Source organism: Labrus bergylta, chromosome 2 (genome assembly GCF_963930695.1).
Source record: "Labrus bergylta chromosome 2, fLabBer1.1, whole genome shotgun sequence".
NCBI classification, from domain to species: Eukaryota; Metazoa; Chordata; class Actinopteri; order Labriformes; family Labridae; genus Labrus; species Labrus bergylta.
The window spans coordinates 15,086,314-15,114,020 of record NC_089196.1 but is presented as its reverse complement, the minus strand read 5'-3'; the positions used below and the strand labels follow the sequence as shown (position 1 = coordinate 15,114,020).

Sequence of the window (27,707 nt, the reverse complement as noted above, 5' to 3'; positions counted from 1 at the left end):
CTGAGAAGAAAAGAGATGGAGCAAAGGTTTGGAAGAGTGGCACACATGGAGATGGTAGATGAAATAAGATCAGAGGGATGAAGGGGTTGGGAGAAAGCGAGAGAAGGCGTTGAAAAGTAGTGGGGGAGAAACAATGGTGTCACTGTAGAGCACACTATAGGCACACTGTTGAATTATAGTATTGTCATTATGGATAAAACAGGACGTTTTTTTGTGCGATGCTGAAACAGTTTGCACTGCTAAGAGCAAAGAGCATCAAGGCATGATAATCAGAGAAGAGGTCGTGATGCAGCTCAGCGCTCCGGCGGCTCTCAGGGGGCTCCTCTGGATGTGACAGGACAGAAAACACTGCACCAGGGTCTTTCCCTTCTTCCCCCTTTTCACCTAATTTTCCCACCCCTTTTACTCCCCCATTCACAGCTTTTACTCGTACATCTTATTTGTGCTTGCTCTTGTATACATTTACATTACTTGTTTTTGTCCCTCATCTAGTTTCCAAATTGCTAGTTAAATATAAAATGTTATACATGCATTTTATAGTGTTTTAATCTGTTCACTTTTAGTGTTTGTGTGTGGTTCTTTTACTCGTTATCTTACTCTAGGCACCCTCTATATTGAATTTGCTTTGAGATCAGTGCCTGTGAATTGGCTGAATATCTTCCTAGAGATGTGTTTTGACACCTCAACAGAGTGTCAACGGGCGAAACCTTGTTGCCTCTGCCTGACAAGACACCTGACACACTGTCATCTTTTGATGGTGCACAAAGACTTCACGGGTCAACAGGTCTAAACTCTATTTTACACTCCCCTCTCCAACTGTTGGAACCAACTTAAGAGGTTTTGCTTCACATCTGTTTGATACTTTCAAAAGGTCAAATTATTTTTCCATGTTAAGAACCAATACTTTACATATCAATCTTAATATGCAAGATTCCTATATTGCATGGTCTTAAGACCAGGCTGAACTAAACTATTAAATCATTCTTCCCATTCTGCAGGCCTGACGTAGCGCCTGCATTTATAGCCCTGTTAAATCAATGAAAGATCATTATTGTGTGATAGCACTCATGAAAGGGGGTTTCATTAATTAGAATACTGTGGCTGCTTCTCCTCTGATCCAGCCTTTAATTTCTAATATCAACAGACTGACTCCGTCTGATGAAACGTTGTGACATTTTGTGGTTGATGTAAGATATATACTGTGAATATTTAGTGTAGAACAGAAATAGTGTATGAAGTGCTGAAGTGCAGAAAATTAGAACTTTTTGAGATACATACTCTCTTAATTTGACTGGTTGACTGGACTTAAAAGCATAAATCCAAGACTTGCAACAGTTCACTGTATTTTATTAAAAACCTGATGAGATGAAAGAAAAGCAAAGCTATTTTTTTTTTTAAGGGGACAACATTTTGTTTTCCTGGAGCAGGAAGTGACCATCATGTCACCCACGCACTGGGTGCCACAAATGAATCAATGACATAAACAAAAGGCTGTTAACATGTTGAATTCTGCTGTAAAGTTTTGCATTTCAACATGGGGCTAAAAGGGGATTGATTCACTATTGGAACCAGGCTGGTTGAGGAACTGCCATTTTGTTTGCACTTTGGCTTAATTTGCCAGCTCCACAGTTTGCTAATTGTACAGAACTAAAGGTTATCATATTCATTCATCATGTGATGCTTTCATTTCTAATAAAACATAGAAAAACAGATTTCACAATGTTAATATAATGCACACGAGTAACTGTCTTGTGTAAAAATATTTAGAATATGATCCCTAAAGAAGAGTTACACATGATGTCATGTTTACATTCAAAAACAGAAACCACTCTGAAAACACTATTAGCTTGTTTGATTACAGCAAAACTGCCAGCTACGATTAGCGTCAGGATACAAAGATTTTTGGGAAGAATAAACTTTGACTTAGAGATGCGCTATGATTGTGACAGTGAGTCAGTGTGACTGTTCCTTTGGACAACTTTTCAACCTTAAATTTAGCTGCAGTGTAGTAAGCGCTTGGTTCGAGTCCAAATGGAAAATGAGACTGTATCCCTCTGACATCACACTAAAAGCGTAGCGTGACTCATAGCCAAATAAAAAAAAAATATAAACCTCTTGGTACTTAAGACATAGTTTCAGTGAAAATATGTGAAATAATTATCTTACACCAACTTCCCTATGGTCTTGTAGTTATCAGACAAGCCTTGTAATATTAAGGGATGTCTGTCTTTTTATATCACACTTTTGAGTTATACACTGCACTACTTCTCTTTGCTGGCACGGCTGACATCATGCTCAGAGATATCATGCAGCAAGTCAGACAGAACATCAATAAATTCATTACGTAATGGACTGTCCAGAGAGCGATGTATTCATTAGTCACCAGTTTTATTGCTCTTTGTTAGAGGACGGTGAAGAAGCAGGAATCAGAGGTTCTCTCTTTGTCATGTAGTTTCGTCTGTTTTCGTCGAAAGTTGAGCACTGAAACTCAAGTGAAAGGCCTCGATGGTTGAATGCATGACAATTAAATGGAAGGCCAGTGGGTGTTTGCCTGCGCACCATGTCTCCAGCGTCTCCTTAATGAAGCAAATGTGAACTGTGCATAGACTGAAGACTTCCGTTAAATTTAGAATTGAATTTATTGCACCTTCAGGGCGAGTATCTAGATGGCTGCCAAATGTGACAGATAGCTGGGTTTTGACCCCTGAAGCGAGCGAGTCAAAAAGATATCAGCTCACAGCAGAGGAGAAGAGACCTGACTGCAGACATTACAGAGAGGAAATGCATCTTGCTATTAAGATTATCGTAATGGGATGAACAAAGTGTCCCTACGGCTGAATCACACCACTCCATATATGACTATAGCTTGCAGTTTGTCTTTTTCATGTGTAAACTTTACATTCACATATACTCTCTGAACCTTGTTTTTTTTCCTGTGTCTACATATGTCTATAGGATTACGAAAACAATTGCTGCAATGCTATCTGTAACTATTCAGTGCTGCAGCACTCCAAAAGACATTTGTAAATGAGAAACATTCAGCAGGAGTTGCTCTATTCAACACAGTGTATGTCCATGTAGGCTTTAAACACACAATGTCAACATAGACTAAAGCAGTAATGATGAGCTTCTCTCTCCAGAGCAGAATCATGATCACAGAGAGAAATCAATGCTGTTTTGTTGGAACATTGATCCCATTTGTGACAAAGGAAATTGAAAGAGCAGTGGATGCTCTTTTTTCTTCCTGAGCCACTCTGTATTACTGTCCATATTTGTCTCCTTATTGATCAGAGCATGTTTTCAGTCTTTTACAATCTGTATTTACTTTTCAATTGGCTGTCTAATTCACTGTCCTCAGTCAATGCTTCTATTTGAAAGATCTAACATTGCTTCATTAAGATGATTAATATTGTTCTAAAATGGCCAAGTGGATGTTTTATGTGTAAATAGTTAACTGTCAGCTTTGTTAGCCAAATCATCTTCTCAAAAAAATGAATGTTGTTTGAAGCCTGTTTCACCCACCCATGGTAAGAAAATAATGTTTTCCTGTAAAGATAATCTAGAAACTGACGGCAAAAAAACAACTGCAGAAGGGGACATCAATCTGACCCCTCTCTCCGCTTCTCTTTCCAGGCAGTGTTGTTTACTTGGGGATGATGTTTGGAGCGTTCTTCTGGGGCGGTCTGTCTGACAAAGTGGGACGCAGACAGTGCCTCCTCATTTGCATGTCCACAAACGGCTTCTTCGCCTTCCTGTCATCTTTTGTCCAGGGATACGGCCTTTTCCTCCTCTGCCGTTTCGTGGCAGGCTTTGGGTACGTCTGATAAAGTGGAGATCACTCTGAGACTGACGAGGGGTGACAAGCCATCATTTTAAATAATTTGTGAAATGTCAATTCAAATGGTAGGCTACACTACAGCACCTCAAAATCTCCTTCTGTGGTGATAGGATGGCAACATCATCAGTGACAGTACAGAATCAATCTCTGTCTCTCCTAGTCGTTACTCTCTATGTTGTTTCCAGTAATTCACTTTAAAGTTACACACTTTAACTCTTTCTGTTATTTCTGTTCCACCAGATGTTTCTTTATATCTGCATAAATGTCATTTTCTCTCTGAGTGCTGCAATACAGTGCAATAAAGAACAAACAATGTCTAAGATGTTATAACCACTGACTTTCTTTTACTCTATATTTTTTTGTCTAGATCAAAAATGTCCTCACTTTGCTACAAAGAAACATGATGTAGCAGTTATTTATCACTTCCTCTTCTATAGATATGTAGCTGTTCCTTTAAGAGCTAATTCAGTAATTGCATCTGCAGTACAGTCTCCCCAGAGACATTCAGAGTAATTGGAAAGGCTGTCCAAGCTGTCAATGCAACCTGTGCCCTTGAATCATGAGAAATATGTATGTATTATGTTTTGAGAAAAAACAAATGCTTCATTTAAAATGTTTTCTTAGTCTCCTTGTCATTTTAGCAAAGAATCTTGAGTTTATTCTTCCTTATTGGAAAAAAAAATCCAACTTTGATTTTACAAAACAGAATTCAAGGAGAAATCTGAGATGATTACATTTTCCCTGCCAATGTCTTACTTGTCCCTTTTTATAAAAAGCAGGTCATTCTCCAAGAAATGAATACACCCCATGTACAAGTAATCACAAAATGAACCTTGAGAAACGCTGCTACATTTTGACTGTCTGCTGTATTCCCAACAACTTTCCTATTCTCTGTGGTTCTTGCAGGATAGGGGGCGCTGTGCCAATCGTTTTCTCCTTCTTTGCAGAGGTGTTGTCCAGGGAGAAAAGAGGAGAACACCTCAGCTGGTTATGTATGTTCTGGATGATTGGAGAGATCTATGCATCTGCTATGGCCTGGGCAATCATACCACACTACGGTGAGTTTAGTTTAACACCTAACTGGACTTGGAAGGCCTTTTGACTGTGCTTAAAGTTTTTGCATGATGGACAAGAAGCCTGGCAATGTGACTTTGTCTTAAACTCCAGATTACAGGTTAGACAACTGCAAGGCTTTCCTGTAGCTGTGCGTTGAGGTATCAATTACTTAAAAGCTCTGTGCTGCAGGCTGTGAGAGGCAGAGGTTAAGAGATTAAGGTACACATGGAGACCATAGAGAAGATGCATGCTGAAAGGGTGAGGGAGGGCCTGCAGGATAGGGAAAGCTGTGATTTATTACAATACTACATTAGATATCGGCTGCACTCATCATGAAAAGACACAAAAAGAAAGGAAGAGGCTTACTTCCTCTCCTCTTCTGCTGATCACATTCTTCTCTTTTAACCTGCTATCCTTTCCTTTTTACTGCCTCCCTCTGCTCCTGTTTTGTACTCTCCCCGTCTCTGTGTGTAACTCTGTCCTTCCTTTTATTACCTCTCCTCTCTCTCCAGTCTCTGTCTCCGCAGAGTGTTCTTCTTGATCAAGCATAATTAGGTTTTTCTCCTTGCTCTAACAGGACAAAGCTACAGCCAGAGGTGATTTATGGCCAGACCGTGCTTTAGCCTACCTGTGACGTCAGCGTGAGGCAGACAGTGTGTGTGTGTGTGTGTGTGTGTGTGTGTGTGTGTGTGTGTTTAAGTGGTAGGGTGATGTTATTGGGCTGCAGCCACATACAGGTCTTCTTCAAGGGAAATTGAAGGCAATATCATCTGACATTGTAAGAGATCTTTTAGGTTCACACACTCAAACACACACACCACACACAAAAGGCATCAGAAAACACACACGGCAATGCTGATGATGGAGGTCTTCTATGTTTTTTTTTTTTTTTTTTACATTCAACTCAGGATGATGTACACTAACATGCACACACTGCTGTTGATCTGTACATGCTCTGTGACCAGAACGAGTCTACATGAGGAAACTGCTGTCAGATCTGCTGTTATGGTATTTTGAGGGGTGGTAGTAGCCTTACTTTGCTCTTGTTCTGTCCCTCATTCAATGCAACTCTCACTCTTAGTATGTAAGTCTAAGTCTTGCTTCATACTCCAGCGCTCCCCGGTGGTTTTTATGTTTTTCTAAAGTACCGCAGTGCCAGCATCCAACAGGGCTATGACGTTTGGGCAAATATACCTCTTACAGAGATAACTCTAGGTCTTTTAATGAAGACATGAAGGTGTTAGAAAACGGGATATGGTACAAGTGCCCAAACCCTGTTGTTTAATACACCATTAGAGCCCTCATTTTTCTTCCCACTTGCTGATTTTTAGACTCACAGCTGAAGTGCTGAAGGAGTTTTGTGTGGCGCAGACCCTGATGGCACTGACAGGAGAGTTTAAAGAGTGTACTCATTGCAAAGCAAGCTCATCAGAAGAGTAATCTCATGAGACACTTCTCAGATCTACAGATTAAAGATTAAATACCCCCCTGTGAATTTCAGATCACAGTCAATTAAACGTCACCATTCTGCTCCTGCTTCTTTGATAGGCATAAAGGCATCAAAATTTGTAAGTAAAGTATCATATTCAATTTCTGCAGATTGGAAAACATGTATCATTCAGCAGTATGAATATTCTTAATTTATATGTTAAGTTGTTTGCAAAAAAGGCAATACTGAAAGTAAGAATAAATATTTGTACTTGTTATTTTATTTTTTAAGGAATTGATTATGAGATTATGGAAAATGTGCCTATTCATTTGCTCAAGAGTATATAAGTGAAAGAGTTTATAACATTGAGACAAATCCTTGGTCTGTATGGTTATATCTAGCAGAAGACAGAATCTGGTTTGCTAAGTTTAGCACAAAAGTCATAATTTCTTAAAGCTCCTGGAAACCCAAATAGGTGATAGCCTTCCAACAATGTAATTTATGGATATATAAAAAGCAACTGACTTTAAAGCAACAAAAAATTTCCACCTTAAAATAGTAGTTTCAAAGTCTATATTATAGTAAAATAAGTTTTGTGGGGAGATAGGTGTCTCTCTTTTCCAAAAGTTGCTCCGGTTGCCTTTGACAGCGGGCCGAGGATCTCTCATGAGATGGCTTTACGGCTTAACGCCATCAGTTCACACATCAGCCTTCAGCTAAAAAGAAGCCACTTAGCCTGTCTTGATTATGTATAATCAGAGGCTGAAGCCAAGAGACAGGAGAACAATTGACTGATGAAGCCAAGAAAAGAAAAAGAGAGACGAGAAGATCAAGAAGCTGGACTACAATAAATGTTAGACAGGCTTTTACATGTAAGCGAGAGCTGCAAGGAACAGACTACTGCAATTCTGAAGTCGAGTTGGCTATTTATTACATATATTTTAAAACAATGCAGTTGCACTCAGACCTTTGGTGGGTGCCAATGCACACTGAACCAAATTCCTCTAGTTGTTAAAAAAATTAGAAATTAGTGTCAACTCAAAAAAAGGAAACAAAAGGAAAAACATTTTGTAGTGCTGTCCGAATTCTAAGTGAGCATGGTCATACCCTATATAGTCCACTCAATGTATCCCACAATGCATTTTGAAAAGTATTGTATGAGCGGTGGTCACTATCCGAGCAACAGATATTGCGGTTCAAGATTTTTACGAGCGGAGAGTGGCATTTGACTCGGCTGCTCTCAGACAGACGAGAGAGGAGCGACCAGCATGAACACAGAAACTCATTAAAGTTCATATTTGGAGCTTTTTTTTTAAACTGAAATCTATGATCGGTTTTAATAAAGAGTAAAAGATCGTCAACGTTAGTGATGTTAGTTTGTCCCAATGATGATGACAGACGAGAAACGAGAGTCTGTGAGCATACATAAAATAGTTTTGGTCTGAAAATATGTCTCATTATGTAAATTTCAATATTTTATATGTATTTATTATTTGTAAATGTTTTGAGGAAATACACTCAGTATAATATGAGTTATCACTGAAATTCATGCCGTTATGTATCGTTATTATTGATCCTTGGTCGTTGTTAAGCTGCGCTTTTCAGTTGCGCGACAACAGCTCTGGCTTTCTCACTCCATGACCTATTGTTTACGGTGAGAAGGAAGACTCTGAGGGCAGAACAAACACAGAGCTGTGGGAGTGTCACCAACCTTTGGGAGGGGTTACTGCCCTTTGTGATGTCATGAAGGGAAAATCTCTAAACAGCCTGTTTGAGCACACATTTTCAAAAAGTGGAGCAGGCAAAAGACGGAGAGGATGGACTTTTCTCATAATTGGGGGGTTTGCAGACAGACAGAGACACATACAAGTGTTAGAAAAAATGTGCATAATATGTGACCTTTAAGAAGTTATACCTCAACTGACATTTTCTGAGTGTAGTAAGGGCCATTGATATATATATATAACAAAAGCATTTGGTAACTTTCAATCCATCTATCTATCTCGTCTGGTTGTTGGAATAGTGTAGTCTCACTGACTTAGTCATCCATACATTTAGTCAATTATGAACATAATCCCTGTAATGAGATTTCCAGTGGCCTGAGTGAAACAGTTACCCTGAGGGGCAGGAAGCCACACTACATTTCTGCAGAAAAAGGCAATCACTGCTGAACAACTTTTTTCCCTTTTTCTTTGCTACTCTCAATCGTTCTCTCTATCTCACTATGAGTCACTCCTGACACACACACACACACACACACACACACACACACACACACACACACACACACACACACACACACACACACACACACACACACACACACACACACACACACACACACACACACACACACACACACACACACACACACACACACACACACACACACACACACACACGAAAACAAATAAAGACCGTAGACCATAGGCACGATGTTGTCAACCAAAGTCATTACTTTACTACCAACAGAAGACACTAAAGGAGTGAAATCAATTTTCATTTATCTGCTTTGGATACATTTTATACTTCTAATGACAGACCGCTGCCCCTTTGAAGAAAGACCGTTTTAAGCAGTTGAGATGCATTGCTTTCAAAGCTAGATTTCAATATGCTCCGAGACTAATCCTAGCAGTGTTTTTCTGGCAATACCATTAGTGTTAACCCCCTCCCCACCCCTGACTTTCCTCCTACGCCTGTTGATGGATAATGGTTCTATTCCCTTTGGAGCAGCATCTCCATGAGGCACGATCTGTTGAGAAACGTGGGAGGTCACAGCTGAAACAGCAACCCCTTTCTGTGCTTCCACCCAAAACTCTTGTGATGTGTCACGATGTGTGTCACGATGTGTAAAAACAAAACAAAGAGGAGGACCCAAGAGCAGACTTCAGTGAGATTTAATATAGACTAAATACAAAGGCAAAATAAGACTTACTTCTTTAAAAATTCAGAACAAAAGTCCCAATCCATAAACAGGAGAAACCACAACGAGCCAGCAGGAAAACACATACACACATGAACACTGGTAGGTTAGACATAATGAACTGACAACCAGAGGGAAGTCGCAAAGAAGCTAGAGTGGAGCTCATCAAGTACAGATGTGAGAAATAAGACATACGGTAGGTGAAACTAATGGGCAATCAAAGTGGAGGGAAAAACTAGGTAAGTAACACTGGGGACAAGAACTACAAAATAAAATAGGAAACTGCAAAAAACCAACAGAGAACTCAAGAATATAACAGAAACAACCTCACCTTTAAGGGAAGGAGAAGAGAAAATAAAACATACAACACAAATAAGCAACAAAACAAGGAAAACAAACTAACAAGAAAAACTGATGAGAGAAATAGGTAATAGCATGAACCTTGCTTTCCCTGGAATGTGATTGATTGATTTTGATTGATTTCATGATCACAAAGTGCCCAAACCCCATTGGCTTATAAGATACCAAAGAATTCAGTTGCAGTGGTTCACATTTACATATCATAGCATTACAAAGTTGCCGGCTCCTGTCACAGTTCAGTCTTAAACAATGTGTTCTGTCTTTTTTCCCAGGCTTTACAAACAAAATCTGCAATAACAAAAGTTCCTTTTTTAAAACACAACTCAAGTTTTTCATAATCGTCTAGCCAAAAAAAAATCAACATAAATTGAAGACATTCTTATAAAAAGAACATCGCTGATGTCAACATACATTGGGCAGTAACACAAAAAGTGAATCTCGTTTTCAGTTTCTCCTAACTCACACAACAAACAAACTCGGTCTTCCTCTGGAATTGCATTAAACCTGCCGGTCTCTAAAGCTGAAGGCAATGTTTCTGGACGTAGTTGAGCGCAGAGGGATCTTTGTCTTTTGGTTAAATTAAACTTAGCATAGGCTTCTACACTGTAGCAATCCTTTATGAGACAATACGTTCTTAGTTTTGGTTTGCACCACATACATATATACAGACCATTTCTCTTTGTACATTAAACACATGTCACAAGTTAACTTATTTAGAAAAATAAAGGACATATTATTCACATGGAATACAGATTTTATCTCCTTTGCCCATGGGTGACAATGACAGGTATCCCAAATAAAAATCTTTTTAGTGAGTCTCTGATCCAACATCTTTACAAGTCTATTCCAAAACTGAAGCATTTCACATTTATGTCTGATGTTTGGAGGCTCCCATCCCATGTCTCCAATCACATCGAGGACTGGCGTTAATTTATGGACTCCCAAGAAGGACCTCAGAGTTCTCTGATGTACAGAATTGCAAATGAGATGTTCCGGGAACCCCCAGACACCAGAAGCATAATCAGACACTGGACACACACATGAATGATAGAGTTGTGTATAAGTCTGAAATCCCAGATTACCACAGTGTTTAACTTTGTTCAGTACAGATCCCAGAGTTCAACCAGCTGACTGAGTCAAAACACTCACAGCTTCTTTAAAAGTCATGTGTTCATCCAATGTCAAGCCAAGATATTTATATTGATCAGCATATGATCGCACTGTTGTGCCTAAATTAAAAATAACTGGACTGCTTACTAATGATTTTTGCCTGAAATGTACTTGTGTTTTGTCTTCATTTGTCATTAGTCCCCATTTCAAGCACCATTCTGCAACAATATTCAGCATAATCTGTAAATCATCTTCATCTTCAGCCAGTAGAACTACATCTGCATATAATAATATTACAACAATCTGATTGTCCACTTTAACTCCCACATTAGAGGTTTTAATTTGAAGAGCTAAATCGTTGATGTAAATAGAGAACAATGTCGGAGACAAAACATCTCCTTGCTTCACTCCAAAGTGTTGAGGAAACCATCTAGTTGTGTATTCATTAACCTGGATGCAGGCAACAGGTGCTTGATAAAGAGACTTCACAGCAGAATAAAATTTCCCTTTCACACCAGCACTTAACCTATATTGTAGAAGTTCCCTATTTATCCAGTCAAACGGCTTCTTGAAATCAATGAAACAAGCAAATGTTGATCTCTTTTCCTTCATTCTAGCACATATTATTGAGGTGACTACATATACATGATCAATACATGCTCTAGCTTTTCTGAATCCGTTTTGCTCATCCACCGTTCCCTCAAGGTGGTGAACTAGTCTGCAGTTTAAAACAGAAGAATACAATTTATACATACAATTAATAAGACTTATACCACTGTAATTGAGCGGTATCCTAGTATAATTTTTTGAAGATCTGGGGATTGGTTTAATGATAGTTGTGTGCCACTGAGCAGGAATCATGCCAATAGCAAAACAGGACTGAAATAACTCATAATATACTGAAAAGCTTTGGAGACTTAAGCACTTTGTTTGAAATTTTGTCAATTCCGGTAGCTTGTTTCAATTTGCATTTATGTATTACAATTTTTACCTCCTCCTCTACTGACAAAATTTTAATTCAAAAACCTATTACTATTATTTACATCAGCTAACATTTCAGACTCCATTACCTCTTTTAAGCTGATTGTTTCCTTCAAGAAAGCATCGTCAAATGAATCATTGCACCTAGAGAACAGATCTGCAAAATCTTTTTCCCATTTATCTCGTGACTCTCGTTATCCCTCAAACTCTGCTTACGGCGAAGCACAGCCACTTTATCCTGCTGGGTTTGAAGTTCCACCTTAATCACACCTGGCTCGCGTCCACGTGGTCTCATCCGCTCAGCATTAACAATCTCCGGTACAGGGTCACAACGAAGCCCGTCAGATAGTAACGATCTCCCTCTCTCCAGAGGAATTTCCCCTTCCTCAAATGGAAGTCCAACAATAATGATGGGCGCTTTGCTTCATCTAGTTTTGCCTCCGTCCTTTCCATTCGCGCAGGAAGCTGTCCGATATCCAAGTCAGGATTCTGTTGAATTTATCTTACTTTACTATCCATCTCCGCTTTCATTTCCTCCCAGGATTCTGCAATAAGCCGCTCCAGCCTTTCCACTTTATAGTCCAAAACTTTTTCGAGTGACGAATGTACCTCATTAGTTTGGCCCACTGCCCAACAGACCTGTAGTATTGCTTAATATGTAAATTATGTAACCTGAAACTTGTTTTTTTTCACTAAGAAAGCCGAATATTGAAGAACAAACTAAATGTCACAGGCCACTTTTTTAAGTTAACTTACATAGTAAATATACAGAGAAGCTATTAAGGCACTCTGTGATTTCAGCGTCTTAAACTGAATATCGATTTATCTAAAAAAAATACAGTTCCTCTTTCAGATAAACATAAACAATACACCTCTGCATATAAAGCAAACACCAATAAAAGTGATCTGAGGGGAAAATGTTCTCCCAATATCGTAAACAAAAAGCTTCTAAGTTATGAAATTGTCGTGTTTAATGCCACTTTTACAGAATCTGAAGCTAGGGGATGGATAGAGTCAAAAGCTTCCTTTCTGGAAATTAAACCTTAGGCAAGAGTCAATCTGAAAAAGGAAAATAAACATATATGAAGCTTGATTGTGCATATGTTGTTTATTTACTTGTGTACATGTGTGGGTGGAAGTAAGGCATTTTGGCATTATGTTTGCTGTGACAGTGATATCTGCATATGGTAATTTGAGTTATTAATTTCTCCACGTTCTCCTCGTTAATGCATTTTTAGTATGAGTGTGTGCTTCTCTACCTTTGCAAGAGTCTATAAGTCTATGTGGTGTGTGTGTGTGTGTGTGTGTGTGTGTGTGATTGTATGTGTGTAAGCATGTTACAATGATTAATGAGTTTGGGAGAGTGCCTGTGGGCTGAGATCAGGTGCAACAAGATTTAACTTAGCAGAAAACACTCAATTCCTTTCCTACACATTCAATTAACCCGTCCCTGTGCACTCCTCTCAGCTCCCTCTGCAGAGCCATTCATCTATGAGCGTGCACATCACTCTTCTACAGCTGCAGAGTGCTCTCATTTAAATGCTGTCTTTTATTTGTAGCCCCTTTGTGTCCACAGTATGAGATTTACGCATAATATTGTGAACCAGTTTTTCCAGATCAAGTAACCCCAGTCCCTCTTATGATAAGGGCATCGTCACTGCATCTAATGCTATTCTTTCACTGTCTCCTCAAAAGAACATTTTGAGACTTTTTACAGTGAGCAATCATTTGCTTTGCTGGGAGCTGAAGATCGGCTAAATAGCCTACTGGCTTTGATTTGTTACCATGCTTGGAGTATAGTTCATCAATTACTCAACTTCAATTGTGGTTTGTCCTGAGAATCAATGAAAGTGATTTACAGCAGTGTTTTTTTGCAAAGAAAAACGACTATTTTAAAGAGTACTTTGTTAGAAATAGTTAACAGTAACATAGCTTATAGGGAACAACACCTACATATAACTTTATGAGCAAAACAAAGTAAATATCGCATGGACCAAATCATGTAAAGAAAATGTGAATAGGGGCTTATGTCTGTATATTAGAGTTATTCTTAATATTTTTGTAGCCCTCTCATACAACTCTCATTTTGTACGAAAGATAGTAATACACCTGTTATCTCTGTATTACAGCTTAGCATGGGAGATGAGCTGGTAAGAGGTCTACTAACATTTTGGATATGAATGTAACAACAACAACAAGTAATTAACTCTGTCTAGGGTGCAGAAAGGCCAAGTCAGCTTATTGTATTAGCTAAACTGTGAGCAAAATGAAGTCCCATGCACTTAGTTATAAACTCACCTTAACCCGTTATCCACATTAAACATCAACCAAATAATGACTGTACCACACAGTTCAACATTTGTAACAGACAACTAATTACTTCATGAGTCAGACATTAAAAAAAAATTATAAAACTTGTACTTAACCTGGGATTTTATAAACTCACACACAGTATAGTTTCTCCCCTTCTCATTATGCTAGCGTCTGCATTAGCTCGTTTAACATTTACGTTTTCTGACCAAAATGGATTCCAAACAGCTCACTTTTCAGGAGAGTACAACAATTTTTTTTTGTTGTGAAAATGACTTCAATAACCGTAACAAACTTAACAAATTTAACACAACTTTTCTCTCTTGTGTTCTCTGTATCTTCGTTGTGCCTATCTCCTATCTCTCTTCTCCCGCCGTCCCCATCCCTTAACACCATGACCGGCTCTCACCTATTGAGTGACATCTGTCTTACCCAGTAAATAACTGTAGTGCATGATGGATTCAAGGACATCTCAGAATTGACAGCTTTTAGAAAGACTTTGCAAGTATTGTTTCTTACTGATATAGGCTAAATGTCGCAATAATATAAAGTCCATTTACTTTTCCCAGCATTTGTAGCTTCTGGTTTCTAGTTAACCGTTGATGCTGCTAGCAGCACTTTCATTAGCAGCCTCAGTGCCTGAGCGGCTCTCAACAGGCTTCAGCTCTACTGAAACTCAAGATTTTTTGGTAAAAGAGAGTTGGATTTTCAAGTTTAAAGGCTTAATATGTGATTTTTTTACACTTAAATCAATGTAATAGAAATCAAGTATATCCTCTGAAAATAACTCTGTGAGTCATGACTGTCTACAATGGGTGTAACACCCGAGTCCCACTGTCTGTGATGTTTTCCGAGTTTTCCGAGTCCTATCTTCACTTTGTTTACATCGCCCGGACGGCCGGCCGGCTCATCCCCTCACGTATAAAAGTTTTTTAATTGTGGGATTAGAGAAAGGAAGAATAACATACTGTACTCACTGCTTAATTGAATGTCACGTAAGCGTTTCTAGATCACGGTAATTTCAGGTAAATTTACATGCAGTGTGAAGATACGAGCATAATAAAGATCGCTAGCATTATATTAGCATGATAACAAAACAATGCTGTGCGAGTTGTTTTGGTTTCATGCTGGTGCTCAAGGGCGACATCTGCTGGATCAAAAAAATGCATATTAAGTCTTTAAAAAAACAAAACATTTTGTGTAGTGTATGGGTGACAGCTGCCTCTGTCTCACTTACCCTGATTTGTCTCAACTTTATATTGATTTTCTGGGTTAAGCTTAACAGATAACCAATTTTGTTGTATGATAATCTTGATGGCATTGTAAGTGTATTATTTATTTGGTAAAATCTGTGGATTTTAATTGTTTTGTACTACTGAGCTCATCTATGACAGGTGTGGTATGTGAACCTCTATGTGCATTTATACAGCTTTAAAAAGATACACACTTTCAACTAAATATAAATGAAGCACATATCATCAAAAGCCTGTATGTGTTGACTTCTGACTTCCTATGACTGTTATTAGTTATTTTCACTGTTTACAGGTTGGAGTTTCAGTATGGGTTCAGCCTACCAGTTTCACAGCTGGAGGGTGTTTGTGGTTGTCTGTGCGCTGCCATGTGTTTGTGCTGTGGTGGCACTTACCTTCATGCCTGAGAGTCCCAGGTTCTATCTTGAGGTAACTATTACAGATCAATAAATATTTGTATTGTTTTTGTATCTCAAGCGTCTGCTGAAACAGTTGAATCTTAAAGAAGGCCAATGTATCATTGTCCCCAACTTTGTTTGCAGAGGATATTACATAACCCACAGCAGTTCACAGGTAATCAGTCAGTGAGGCAAACAAATTACAAAAAAGGGAGCAGGCATTAAGGGGCAATGGTCAAAATCAGGCAACAGTCATATACTGCAAAACACATGAGGAAAGAAGGCTGTGGCAACACCCAGAACACACAATACACTGTCAACATCAGGAGAGGACAGGTGAGTTTAAATAGGCAGACAATCAGGGGATAACGAGACGCAGGTGAGTACAATCTGGACGGGGGAGCACAGGGTGGGAAAACGCAAGAAGCAGAATTTGGAATACAGACTAGGGTAATTACAAAATAAAACAGGAAAAGATAATAATACCAAAATAAACGGATAAATAACAAACAAATGCCCTATTTATCTTGAACACCTTGTCAGAACATAGCCAACAGATGTGTGAGTCACCCAAAAATCTTAAAAAGGCCTCAAATTTGTGTGACATAAAAACCTGAATTTCGTTGACATTGAGTGTGAGGTTCCGGATAATTGCCATTTAAGTCAAATGAGTCATCGTAGTCAAAACGTCTATCATTTAAGCATATCTTGGAGATATCATAGGGTTATATTTATGTAGAGAACTGATCATTATGGATGATAGTCTGATGCTCTCTCTGAGTAAGCAACACAGTTGCAGATACCATTCATTTAACAAGTCTTGTCTTTCTCTCTTACTTTCCCTCCTGTCAGGTGGGGAAGCATGATGAAGCCTGGATGATCCTCAAACAGATACATGACACCAACATGAGAGCACGAGGGCAACCAGAGAAAGTCTTTACTGTGAGTGTATTTCTATGCTGTGTGCTGAGCTGGGTTTTCCTGATGCTTAAGGAAGCAAAGCGGCTTATTTTCTGCCACTGCTGGGACAGGTTTTAACGCTTTCATGAGATGGGATCATATCTGAATTATGATGGTTCTGAAAGCTGTTTTGCGTCCTTCAGGCTTATTTGCTGTGTGAACTGCACCTTGGTAAGGCCTGGTAGTCAACGTGTGTTTCTTGAGTTAAACACTCCTTGCTAACCTTTCAATTCTACTTTTTATAATCACATGCTATCATCATTTTAAAAACTAAACAATTACAAAAAATAAAAATGCCATTTGGAGCCACAGCATTGCAATCTTAGTGACTACAAAAATATTGAATACAGTGTGAATATACCAAAACTACACATATTGTGTTACAATGTCCTAATCCTTTCCCATGGTTATTTTATTAGGTAAACAGGATCAAGATCCCAAAACAGCTGGATGAACTGGTAGAAATGGAGTCAGAGTCTGGTAACCCAGTGTCAAAGGTTTTCTTCAGGATAAAGGCTGAAATACATGGGGTAAGTATTTGTTTGTAAATACAGCAAACGCCCTTTAACCAGCTTTTTATCATATTGAAAAACCTCTGTTTACTGACCCAACCTCTTCTTATACGTCTCTCTGCTCTCTTTAGATCTATCTGAATCTCATGAAGTGCTTCAACTACCCTATGCGAGAAAACATGATGCGACTTGCCATAGTGTGGTTTACCCTCTCATTTGGGTGAGCTTCTTCTGATGTCATGTAGGAAGATCCATCCATCCATAAATTCCATCCATCCACCCATCCATCCATTTATCCATCCATCCATCTAGCCATCCATCCATTCATCCATCCATCCATCCATCCATCCAGCCAGCCATCCAGCCATCCATCCATCCATTCATACGTCCACTGCTTGTATTTGTGATCTCAATCTGTTAGTCAACACCCACGTTTTATGACAATAAGTGAGTGTTGGATCGTATAAAGAATGGTAAATTGATGTTCAATCTCATAATCCATTGTAAACAAGAGCTACCCTACCTGAACTCCTTCACTGGGGAGAGTATCTCACTCACATCCTGGAGGTGGCAATCAACCATTTTCTAGCAGAGGACCACGGCCTCAGACTTGGAGGCGCTGACTCTCATCCCAACTGCTTCACACTGTGCTGCAAACCCCACCACTGTCGACTAGGGGGACACAGCTTGACAAAGCAAACAGAACCACATCATCTGCAAAAAGCAGAAAGGCATTTCTGAGGTCCCAAAACCAGACACTCTCCTACCCATGGCTAAACCTGGAGATCCGGACAATACAAATCACAAACAGCCATCAATCACTAAGAATGTGGTTGATTTTGTGCCGATGATGCAGACACTTCTCTCCCACTACCTGAACAACCTCTGCCAAGGGTAGAATCTTCAAATTTTGCCTCCATATCAGAGGATGGGTTGTTTGGGTTCAGGAGTTCTTCAAAGTGTTCCTTCCACCGCCAAATTATAACCCCAGACTGGAGAAAAATCCGACAAGTGTAATTCCATTGGTCACATAATAAGATCTGACAGTCAGGCCTGCAGCCAAATTGCATTTCTGTCATCCTGATCTTGAAGTTGCATGGTCTCAAAATCAATCACAGTCTGTAGATCAATACCGGTCCATTTGTGTCTCTGTGGGAGCAGAGATAGGAGTGAAAGCAGCCAAGGATTAAAATGCAAGGTGTAAAATAAAAAAAAACAGAACAAAATAGACAAGACAAGTGCCTTTTGTTTGTTTAATGAGTAGGACTACACATTCAAGGGTGGATCAAATCTTTGTTTTATTTTTTATACCATCAACATTCTTTGGCTGATCAATTAATTTTTGTCATATGATATCCTTCTGATTGCAGGTATTATGGCCTTTCAGTCTGGTTCCCTGATGTCATCAAACATCTCCAGGCAGATGAGTATGCTTCCAAGGTGAAGATCCACAACAATGAACGCATTGAAGATTTCACCTTTAACTTTACCCTGGAGAACCAGATACACAGAAATGGCCTCTTCCTCAATGACCGGTGAGACACATCAACTTAGAAGGAAGATAAGTTGATGCTAACAAGACCTTAAATGGCTAGATGCTACAATGTGATAGAATATACATAAATCAATATAACTGTGCTTTTTCAGATTCATCAATATGAAGCTGAGGTCCGTCACCTTCATAGACTCAACCTTTCGAAACTGCCACTTTGATGATGTGACATCGGTCGGCTCCTTCTTCCGTAACTGTACTTTCATTGATGCTGTTTTCTTCAACACAGGTAAGATATGGTACTAAAGGTGCTAACATTCCTTCATTTACTTTGTATATTTGGTTATTCTCAGATTCATCAGGTGTAATTGTGTCATGGTGAACATTTTAAAATGAATGTGAGGAAAGACAACAGCATACTGCGTTGTGATTGGCTCTAACTTAATCCAGTCCTTTTGTAATTTCGTAACCTCTTTTTTTGTATTTCTTGAGCAGACATTGATGACTCCAAGTTAATAGATGGCACTGAGGTGATCAACAGTACATTCACACACAACAAGATAGGATGCCAGATGACCTTTGATGACGACTACAGTGCTTATTGGGTTTACTTCATCAACTTCTTGGGGACACTGGCAGTTCTGCCTGGCAACATTGTGTCCGCCCTTCTCATGGACAAAATTGGACGTCTGTCCATGTTAGGTAAGAATAGAGAAGTTTGTGTTTGTGTGTGCACTTGAGTTATTTGTTTTATCATCGACTGTGGGATGTTGAAATGATTAAAGCTGCAGAAGTTGCACCCACCAATTCTTCATATGAGAAGCCATTTTGATTAGGCCCTATAATTCAGTTGAATTGAGGTCAAATAAAGTCACTCGCAATGACTCTTGCTCCTTTCTCATGCTATGTTTGTATTACATGTCCAACAGGGGGCTCAATGGTCCTTTCAGGCATTAGCTGTTTCTTCTTGTGGTTCGGCACCAGCGAGTCTATGATGATTTTCATGTTGTGCCTTTACAACGGCCTGAGCATCTCTGCCTGGAATTCTCTGGATGTGGTGACAACTGAGTCATTCCCGACAGTTAGGAGGTGAGAGGTCAAACATTAGATGAGCACAACCTTAATCATATTTGTGCAAGGCTTTACACATATTTTAAAGATAAACACAGTCAACTTTAATATTAATTAATTCTCTTCTCTTGTTACCTCCTCTTGATATTTCCTTCCCCAGAGGAACAGGCTTTGGATTCTGCAACGCTCTGTGCAAGCTGGCTGCAGTCATGGGGAACCTGATCTTTGGTTCTCTTGTCGGCATCACAAAGTCCATCCCGATCCTCATGGCCTCATCTGTGCTCGTTGGGGGAGGCCTGGTTGGACTGCGGTTACCTGACACCAGGGCAAATGTTCTCATGTAACACGAGCTTCAAATGGATCAGCTGGAATAAAGTCTGGGTAAAACCTGGGCATGTCGGAAAGGATGCCCAGGGAGTGTTGAGGAAGGAGTGCAAATGGCTTGGTTCACAATTTTTTGAACACCATTAATTTCATTCAGCTAAACTACTTTAAGCCCGCTTCGGATATCATTAGATCATAAAATGGCCCATTATCAGTTGATATCAATACTATTACAATGATTCAGATTGGGCTAACTGCACCTTCCAGTTGGCCAGAAGATGTATAGTAATCTGTAAGAATATAAAAATGTCTGCAGTGTCAGGTGACATTTTACCAAACCATTGTTTTGAACGTGAAACTAAACACGAGGTAAACATTGTGTAACAGTTAGAGTTTGGTTCAGTTCACTCACCAAATCTGCAGTGTTAGGTTCAGAAAAAAGGGGTTTTGGTTTTCTGTGAACTTCTAGACTTTAGTGTGCTCCCAAATTTTTAAGTGATGTTAATTATATCTGTGGAAATTACATAAATTTAACTTTTGGTCTCACACAAGTAACAAACTGCTATCACCTTGGTCTGTCAAACCCTGTCTGCTTGTAAGACCATCCATTCAACCCAACCCACTCTTTCTCATTCTTTGTACTACTTCTCCCGACTTTCTATGTTTTGCTACCATACAATTACTACAGCCACTAGGCGTCACAGCCTTAATGTAAATATGGTCTGTTTTACCTTAGCATAAGATGATTACAGCCGACTTATTTAAAAAGCAGGTACAGAAGAGCCCTTCTACCTCATATCCAATTGCAATGACAATTGATCACAGCCATTTAATGTGCTCATAACACCAGAATTGGCTGGTACCCCTGATTAAGCTGGTTAGCCGTCCGACTTTCTCAAGTGTTTTTTTTGCCTATATATTATACGAGACATCATCAATCATCATATCATACAAAGTAGTTAAATTCTTGTAGGTCATCAGTAGGTGAAGCTACTTTGTGTATGTTTTGTCTGATGACTTCATATGACAGAGTTTGCACAGGTTGGTTGGGTTCAGTGACTGGTTGAACCTTCCAGCTGCAGCGTGTGTGGAGTCATTGCATAATGGCTGCTCAAGCCTTTTAATATTGATATGGTCTTATTAAGACGAGCCAGATGGGGAGAAAAGGGAAAAACAAGCTGTAATGAGCAGTCAACCTGCTGTGTTGGAAGTTGGGAATAGATGATTAGACAGAGTGGTCACACCACACAGCTGTATGACAGCTGGCATGTCCACAGGATCAGCAAACACAGGATATGTTTTATAGAAGAAAGTCAGCTTACACAAGTATTTAAAAAACACATAGGTATACTACATGTGCAGATACATGTTTTAAAATAGACTGATATTAACATATACCTATACTTCAGACATCAGCAATCTAATCAAAATATATTTTTTATATAGTAAGCCAAGCCCTTTGCATTACTTACGCAACCAGGAATCAATAAGGCCATATTGAAAAACTGTCTTCAACCAAGAATTCTATGGTATGTTGTATTTGCAGCTGCTATTTATAATTTTATAATTTTAAACGTTGTGACTCCATGTCCTCCATCACGTGTTGTACTATTTTTTAAAGGCTCTCTAATGAGCTCTCTTTTAGATTTAGCTTTGTGTTGGATCTCGCTCGTGGAAGTGATGTTAAGCAAGACAAGTCATGCTGCTTCCTTTTCAAAATACTGAATGGCCTTTTTATAAATGTGCCTCTCCTTAACTGGAGCAGTCTGCTCAGAGTCATGTGTCTAAAGGATATAAGAATCAGACAGAAACTATTCTGCAGAAAAAAAGACCTTATAATCATGGCTTTTTGGGTATATTTGTGAATTATGTGATCTAAATAGAATAGTTTATTTGGCTGTCAATTCATTTTTTACTGAATCTCTTCTGTTACTCACATTTTGATGCTTTATTATATGTGAAAGGTCTATCGTAATTAGACATCCACTTGTTACTATAAAACAAAATGATGTCTAATTAAAATAAAAAAATTAAAAATATCCCTTTAAGGGGGCTAATTGGTTCATGATGGAAAATGTTTACCGAAGGAAAATATTGTAATTTTGACCTTGTATCTGAAATCATTTGGCAAAATCTAAACTGAAATATATTTGCATATCTGCTTTTTAATAGCAAACAACTACACAACTTTAATATCAAGCTCAGCTCCAATCTTTAGTATATTTTATGACTAAAATCTAACTTTGCCAAAAATCTCACACTTGAAAACATGACCTACTTTGTATTAATTGTTTTGTATCATGTCTTTCAACATTAAACCCTCAATGCATACTTCTAAATATAATGATACTAATAGAATTAACTAGATGGAGAAAGTGATGATACAGTCATGTTGCTATTTTAAAAGTGTTAAGTTACCTCCAAGGATCTAAATGATTACTAACATTTTCCAGTTTTGTGTATTCATTTCTTCCTAGCCTTGTTATATTTTCAGTGGCTAATAGCCTGTGTCTTCCTGCTTTTCTCTGTGTTTCTTGTGTGTGATTGCAGCGTAGAGGTAGTTTTCCCTTGCTCTGCAGTTGGCTCTGTCAAGGCAACTCAACACACACACAAAAAAAAACAACCTGCAGGCTTCTAAAATGGGCCTGTAGAGACCCAGTGTGTGTTAATAATTTGTAAGAAAATAAACAAGAGTGTTGGACATGTGCAACAGATATTTTGATTATATGATTTCAATATTTTTTTAAAGAAAGTTATTGTTCACATACTTGATAAATGCAGATATAGAAAGTAAAGACTATTTAGCAGAGTCAATCAAACGTAACTGACTTCTGCCTAAGAACAAACACTGAAGAATTGATCTGTTGCGAATATATGGCAGATTTTCTTGTTGTGATATATTTTGGAGAAAGTATATTACCTGTGATGTTTGAGGTGTGTGGGGTATTGCTTATATGTACTGTATTTAAGTGTGTGGGCAAGTGTGTCAAAGAAAGAGTTCTGTATGTGAGTGTGGACCTGTGTGTGGATGCATGAGTGTATATACTGTACATATCAAAGCTGATATTGGTGGACGTCTGGGTTCGATGTGTAAAAGCTGTGTCTCCTGCTTTGTCCAAGCTATAAGTCCATCTACCGTATCTTTGTTGTACATCCCTGTGTGTCCCCTCTTCACCTGCTACTCTGTGTGTGTGTGTGTGTGTGTGTGTGTGTGTGTGTGTGTGTGTGTGTGTAAGCTTGCATGTATGTTAGAAAACGTATGTTCTTTTGTGCTCAACTTTGTGTTCTTATTGTAAAGTCTTCTTCTGGCAGAAAAAAAGTTGGCAATATTCTGATTTTTTTGTTGAGGAAAAATGTGAATGTATCACTCTTGTAAGTTCTGTTCATCCATATTATGGAGATAATCAAATGTATGTGGAGAACAAAGTTGTACAAGTCATCCTAGCTGGCCCTATCATGAAGGGACAGTCAGGATGACTCAATCGTACTGAGGTCCATAAGTGTGATAACTATGTGGAGAAATACTTGCCAAATGATGCCCTGCAAATAATGTTTGAAACAGGAAAGGCGGGGACTGCAGATCATGCTGCTTTTGAACTCATATACAATAAAATTTATGTTCTCTAGCAAAACTGCTGTGCTTTTGTTTGAAAACAATTATGATAAAGCTTCTCACACTGTTAATTGCTGCACTTATCTATAAACACTTGCACTAAAAGTCCTTGTTAAGAAGTATCTCCAACTGCACAATACTATAAAGGATTTAAGATAACAGAGCTGCAGCAATATAAAATATAATGGTGTAAATATTGTTAGGCAATTTAGTGCAATGTAATATAAAACAAACCTGCAATACACCCTTTCTTTATTGTCCAGTGATGTTATAAAATATTTGATTTTAACTTTGGAGGGTCAACCACATTGTACAATACTAGGGACTGTTTTTAATAGTTAATTTACTGTAGCATAAATGAGATAGGATAGTCCAGTACACCAGGTACTGAGAAGACTACTTGCAAGAGCACAGGCGACAGTGTGAGACTGTTTCTGAGGTGAGTAGATTCATAAAGCCAAAGAGATGCTGCCCTCGAGTGGATGCAGGGTAGAAATGCAGGCTAAAAAAAGATTACCGCCTGGTGCGCTTCTCTTGGTTCATTCATAAATCCAATGGTAAAAAAAAAAAAAGTCTACTTTAAAACTAAGAAGATTGTTTAACATTGTATCTTAATGTTAATTCAAATGGGCTAATGGATAGATTTACGTGTGTATACATTTTAGCTGGCCAGAAAGGGAGAATAAATAGACCCGTTATGTGTGCAGTACTATAGTCTACAGCAGGGATGGGGCAACTTTGGTCACAGTATTTAATTCTCACTGCCAGGGGGCCAAATTGTAGGACACAAAAACGATTACAGTCAATAATGTCTCAAATTTAACTCAACATATACCAGTGATCAAATATCATTATGGACATATTTCTGGTTTTCATGATTTCTTGGCAGATTTTGTCATGTTTTTTCTTCATGTTTCCAATTAATTGATGTGTAAAAATTGACCCGAGGGCCACGTTGAGGGTTGATGGGGGCCGCATGTGGCCCACCCCCCTGGTTTATAGTATTGATATCAACCATTTTTCTCAGTGGCTATGAATGCATCACAAGGGAACACGCCAACGCTTTGACCAGCAGGTGGTGCTAGTGACCAATCAATTCATCTCCTGTCCCGTCAATCATTTCACCTCAGAGCAGAGCGGAGCTAAGATAACACCGACACTTTGTTCAGGAGTCAAGCCGAAGAAGTGCACACCATGGGGATTGTCTGCTTCAAGTGACAGCCTGCGCCTTTATGAAACATTTGTAGTTTTTTTTAGGCCCACTTTTCGACATTTCCTCCAAAGTCAGCAAGGACAGTTATATTGTTTTATTATTATAACCAGAGAGGCACACCGCTGACTGGTCGCTTAACATTATCTCGTAAAGTTATTTCCAGTTCAGGCGGGTTCACAAGTGGAGGAAACGACGCAAGATGCACAATGAAGAAACCACAGCTTTACAAAAGCCACGCTATGGAAGTAAGTTGCACTTTCTCTAACTTCTTTATGCTGTCGTAACACTGATTCCTGTCGGATTATGAGAGATGTATGATGAATACGAGTTTACGGAAGGATTTCAATCCTCAGCTATTTTTGATGAGCAGCAGGTGGTTTGGCAGCACCTGTGTCCCTTCAGCTGCAGGATACCTTCAGTAGGTTTGGCAGTGCCCAACAGTGTGGAAATAAAGAAATTGTAAAGTAGAGTAAGAAAACTGTCAACAAGACTTTTCTTAATGTGAAGGACTCCCATCCTTTTGAATTAAAGCAAATGCAGACATATTGTGCTGCACATGCCCTCAAAGTTGCTGGGAAATTTAGAAAATATTCCTGTTCCTTCAATGTACCCAAAACTGCACCACGGTGAATATTTTTCTATTTATCTAATGTTGACAGCCAGCGTATCAGCCTGTCTACACATCAGGCATTTTCTCATAGGTTAACCATTAACTGTAGATGTAGCTGCTGTTGGGAAATGTATAACTTATTACATAGTGTGTGTCAAGATTGTGAGTTAGTCAGCTGGTGTAAAACTGCTCCAAAGTCTTCAAAGCACTTCACCAAGTCTGAGTTTACTCTATTTGTCCTGTCACCGACCTACATCGGTGGGCAAAGTACAGCTAGCTTTAAGAAATAAGACCAATCAATTGTGTCATCAGTGCAGGCTTTTTGTCTTTTTGGCCTTCTGAATTTTTAATGACCAACTCTGCTCTGTTCTGCATCCAGTCAGCCCTAAACTTTTCAGGGTTTGTACATACATTGTTGCTCATGTGTTTTTAAAAAAACAGATGAGAAAACAGCAGGGAAAGAAGGAGTTTGTGACAAAGGGGAAAACCTTGTTGGCCCTTGTTTGAAACAGGCCACATTTAAGTAGGTTGGGTATTTACTTTGTTCTTGTATGTGTTTAAACTCACAAGTGATGTTATGGGACCATGTGATGTTATCCCCTGGAAATAGTGTGTGTGTGTGTGTGTGTGTGTGTGTGTGTGTGTGTGTGTGTGGTTCCCCTCTGCCCCACCCCCCTAAAAAAAAAAAGTTTGCAAGAAAAACAAAAAGCCTGAGTAATAGTCACAGAGCCCATTACACAGTCCACTGATCCTGTGACAAAAAAAAAAAAAAAGCAACAAACCTGTTCTGATTGTTGAAAATATGATGCTTATTTTTAAAGATGCAGACAGGCTCTTCCTGGAAGTGTGTGAGTGAGTCATTAAAAGAGGTAGTGTGTAATAGCTGCATGTGGGCTGATCTGGCCCTGATATGAGTGTTCCTGCACATTTGCGTTCATGTCGACCGCACAGCTGGGACACTCATCAATGGCTGGATACTGTGCTTGTGAGCTTTTTAAGTATATAACACCCAAGTGGCTGGACAGGATAACCCATTAGTGTGTGTGGAGTGTATGTGTAAATATACAAGTGTTTGGCATGTGTCTCTTCTCACATGTGGGAATTATATGTCCAGCCTCTTTAGAGACCTGTTGAACGGATGTCTATGCAGATGACTGTAAAGCCTCTCTGGGGATTCACTGAACAGGATGTGCTTAAAAGGCAATATAGAAAAAAAATGATCAATGATGATCACATTCTGTTTTGTTGCATTTTTGCATAATTGTCACATTATTAAGTGTCATTTTTCGGTGATTGACTAATCACTTAGCCGAATGATCGTGTTTTATAACAGATCCCAGACTTCGGTGTGTAAGGATGGTGTAAAAAGCTGAATTTTTGGAGGAGTATTTTGAACTGACCACAGTAGAAAATCAAACGCTAAAAGAGTATTATTTTGCCCTCTTCCTTGGCATTATGATGACACTGTTTAGGCTGATCAATCAGCAGGTTAAACCAGTTCATCTAGGCATCACTAGAGGTAGTAATCTTCATATTAACCATGTGATAGTGTGACAGTGTGTATTTGCGTTCATATGTTTATACAGTCAGCATGTGTGTGCTTGACTAACTAGAAGTCCTACGCCCCAGTGAAGAAGAGATTATAAATGACATCAATGTTGTTGTTGCTAAACTCAAACCCAGGACAGGATGCATGGTCTATAAGGAGAAGTCTTCAACTTAAACATAGCTCCTGTGCCTGAGTTTGTACTGTACCTCCAGCCAGCCAGAAATAAAGAGATCTGATTGGATTAGGGTGGGGTAAGAAGCGTAGGAGGGGGGGGGGGAACTCATTAAGCTGCAAGTTAAGGTTTACTCTCTAAGCAGAAGTCACTTGCCCTTTCCCCCCCCACTCCCCCTCCGACTAAGGCCACTTTGTCATCGTTATTTCAACTCCCTGAAATGAGGCATGAGATGTCAAAATAAACACCTATTAACAAGAATGATCCTCAAAGCTTCTAATGAAAACCTCTCAGCCTTAAGTCCTGTGAAAGTCTCAAGAAGCAACAACAAAAGTTATCATTACTACTGAGACTGTGCTTTCAATGTCAGCCTAATAGACAAGTACAACTTTCTGGAGACCACAAAAAAATCAACCAGGATAACATAGTGAATGGACGTCCTTAATAGTGTGCTTTTTGCTGTCTAATATTTGAAATAGCCTATCATATATGTAAGTTTTAAATACATCCATATCTTCTCTACTGAATATGAAACA

The 27,707-nt window shown here is 39.0% G+C and overlaps 2 protein-coding genes across 2 annotated transcripts in view; both read left to right on the top strand.

Moving 5' to 3' along the window:
- sv2ca (synaptic vesicle glycoprotein 2Ca) overlaps nt 1-20,901 on the top strand; it is a 31,589-nt gene extending 10,688 nt beyond the window's left edge. Inside the window, exons 3-13 of the mRNA XM_020650946.3 lie at nt 3,634-3,814; nt 4,745-4,896; nt 15,553-15,686; nt 16,508-16,597; nt 17,035-17,145; nt 17,259-17,347; nt 18,498-18,662; nt 18,775-18,908; nt 19,115-19,321; nt 19,549-19,708; nt 19,851-20,901. Coding sequence (XP_020506602.1) covers nt 3,634-3,814; nt 4,745-4,896; nt 15,553-15,686; nt 16,508-16,597; nt 17,035-17,145; nt 17,259-17,347; nt 18,498-18,662; nt 18,775-18,908; nt 19,115-19,321; nt 19,549-19,708; nt 19,851-20,034 — 1,607 coding nt within the window. The 3' untranslated portion in view covers nt 20,035-20,901. The remainder of the gene's footprint in view (nt 1-3,633; nt 3,815-4,744; nt 4,897-15,552; nt 15,687-16,507; nt 16,598-17,034; nt 17,146-17,258; nt 17,348-18,497; nt 18,663-18,774; nt 18,909-19,114; nt 19,322-19,548; nt 19,709-19,850) is intronic.
- A 3,890-nt stretch (nt 20,902-24,791) lies between these two features.
- Nucleotides 24,792-27,707, top strand: part of iqgap2 (IQ motif containing GTPase activating protein 2) — a 32,378-nt gene continuing 29,462 nt past the window's right edge. Inside the window, exon 1 of the mRNA XM_020650918.3 lies at nt 24,792-25,085. Coding sequence (XP_020506574.2) covers nt 25,040-25,085 — 46 coding nt within the window. The 5' untranslated portion in view covers nt 24,792-25,039. The remainder of the gene's footprint in view (nt 25,086-27,707) is intronic.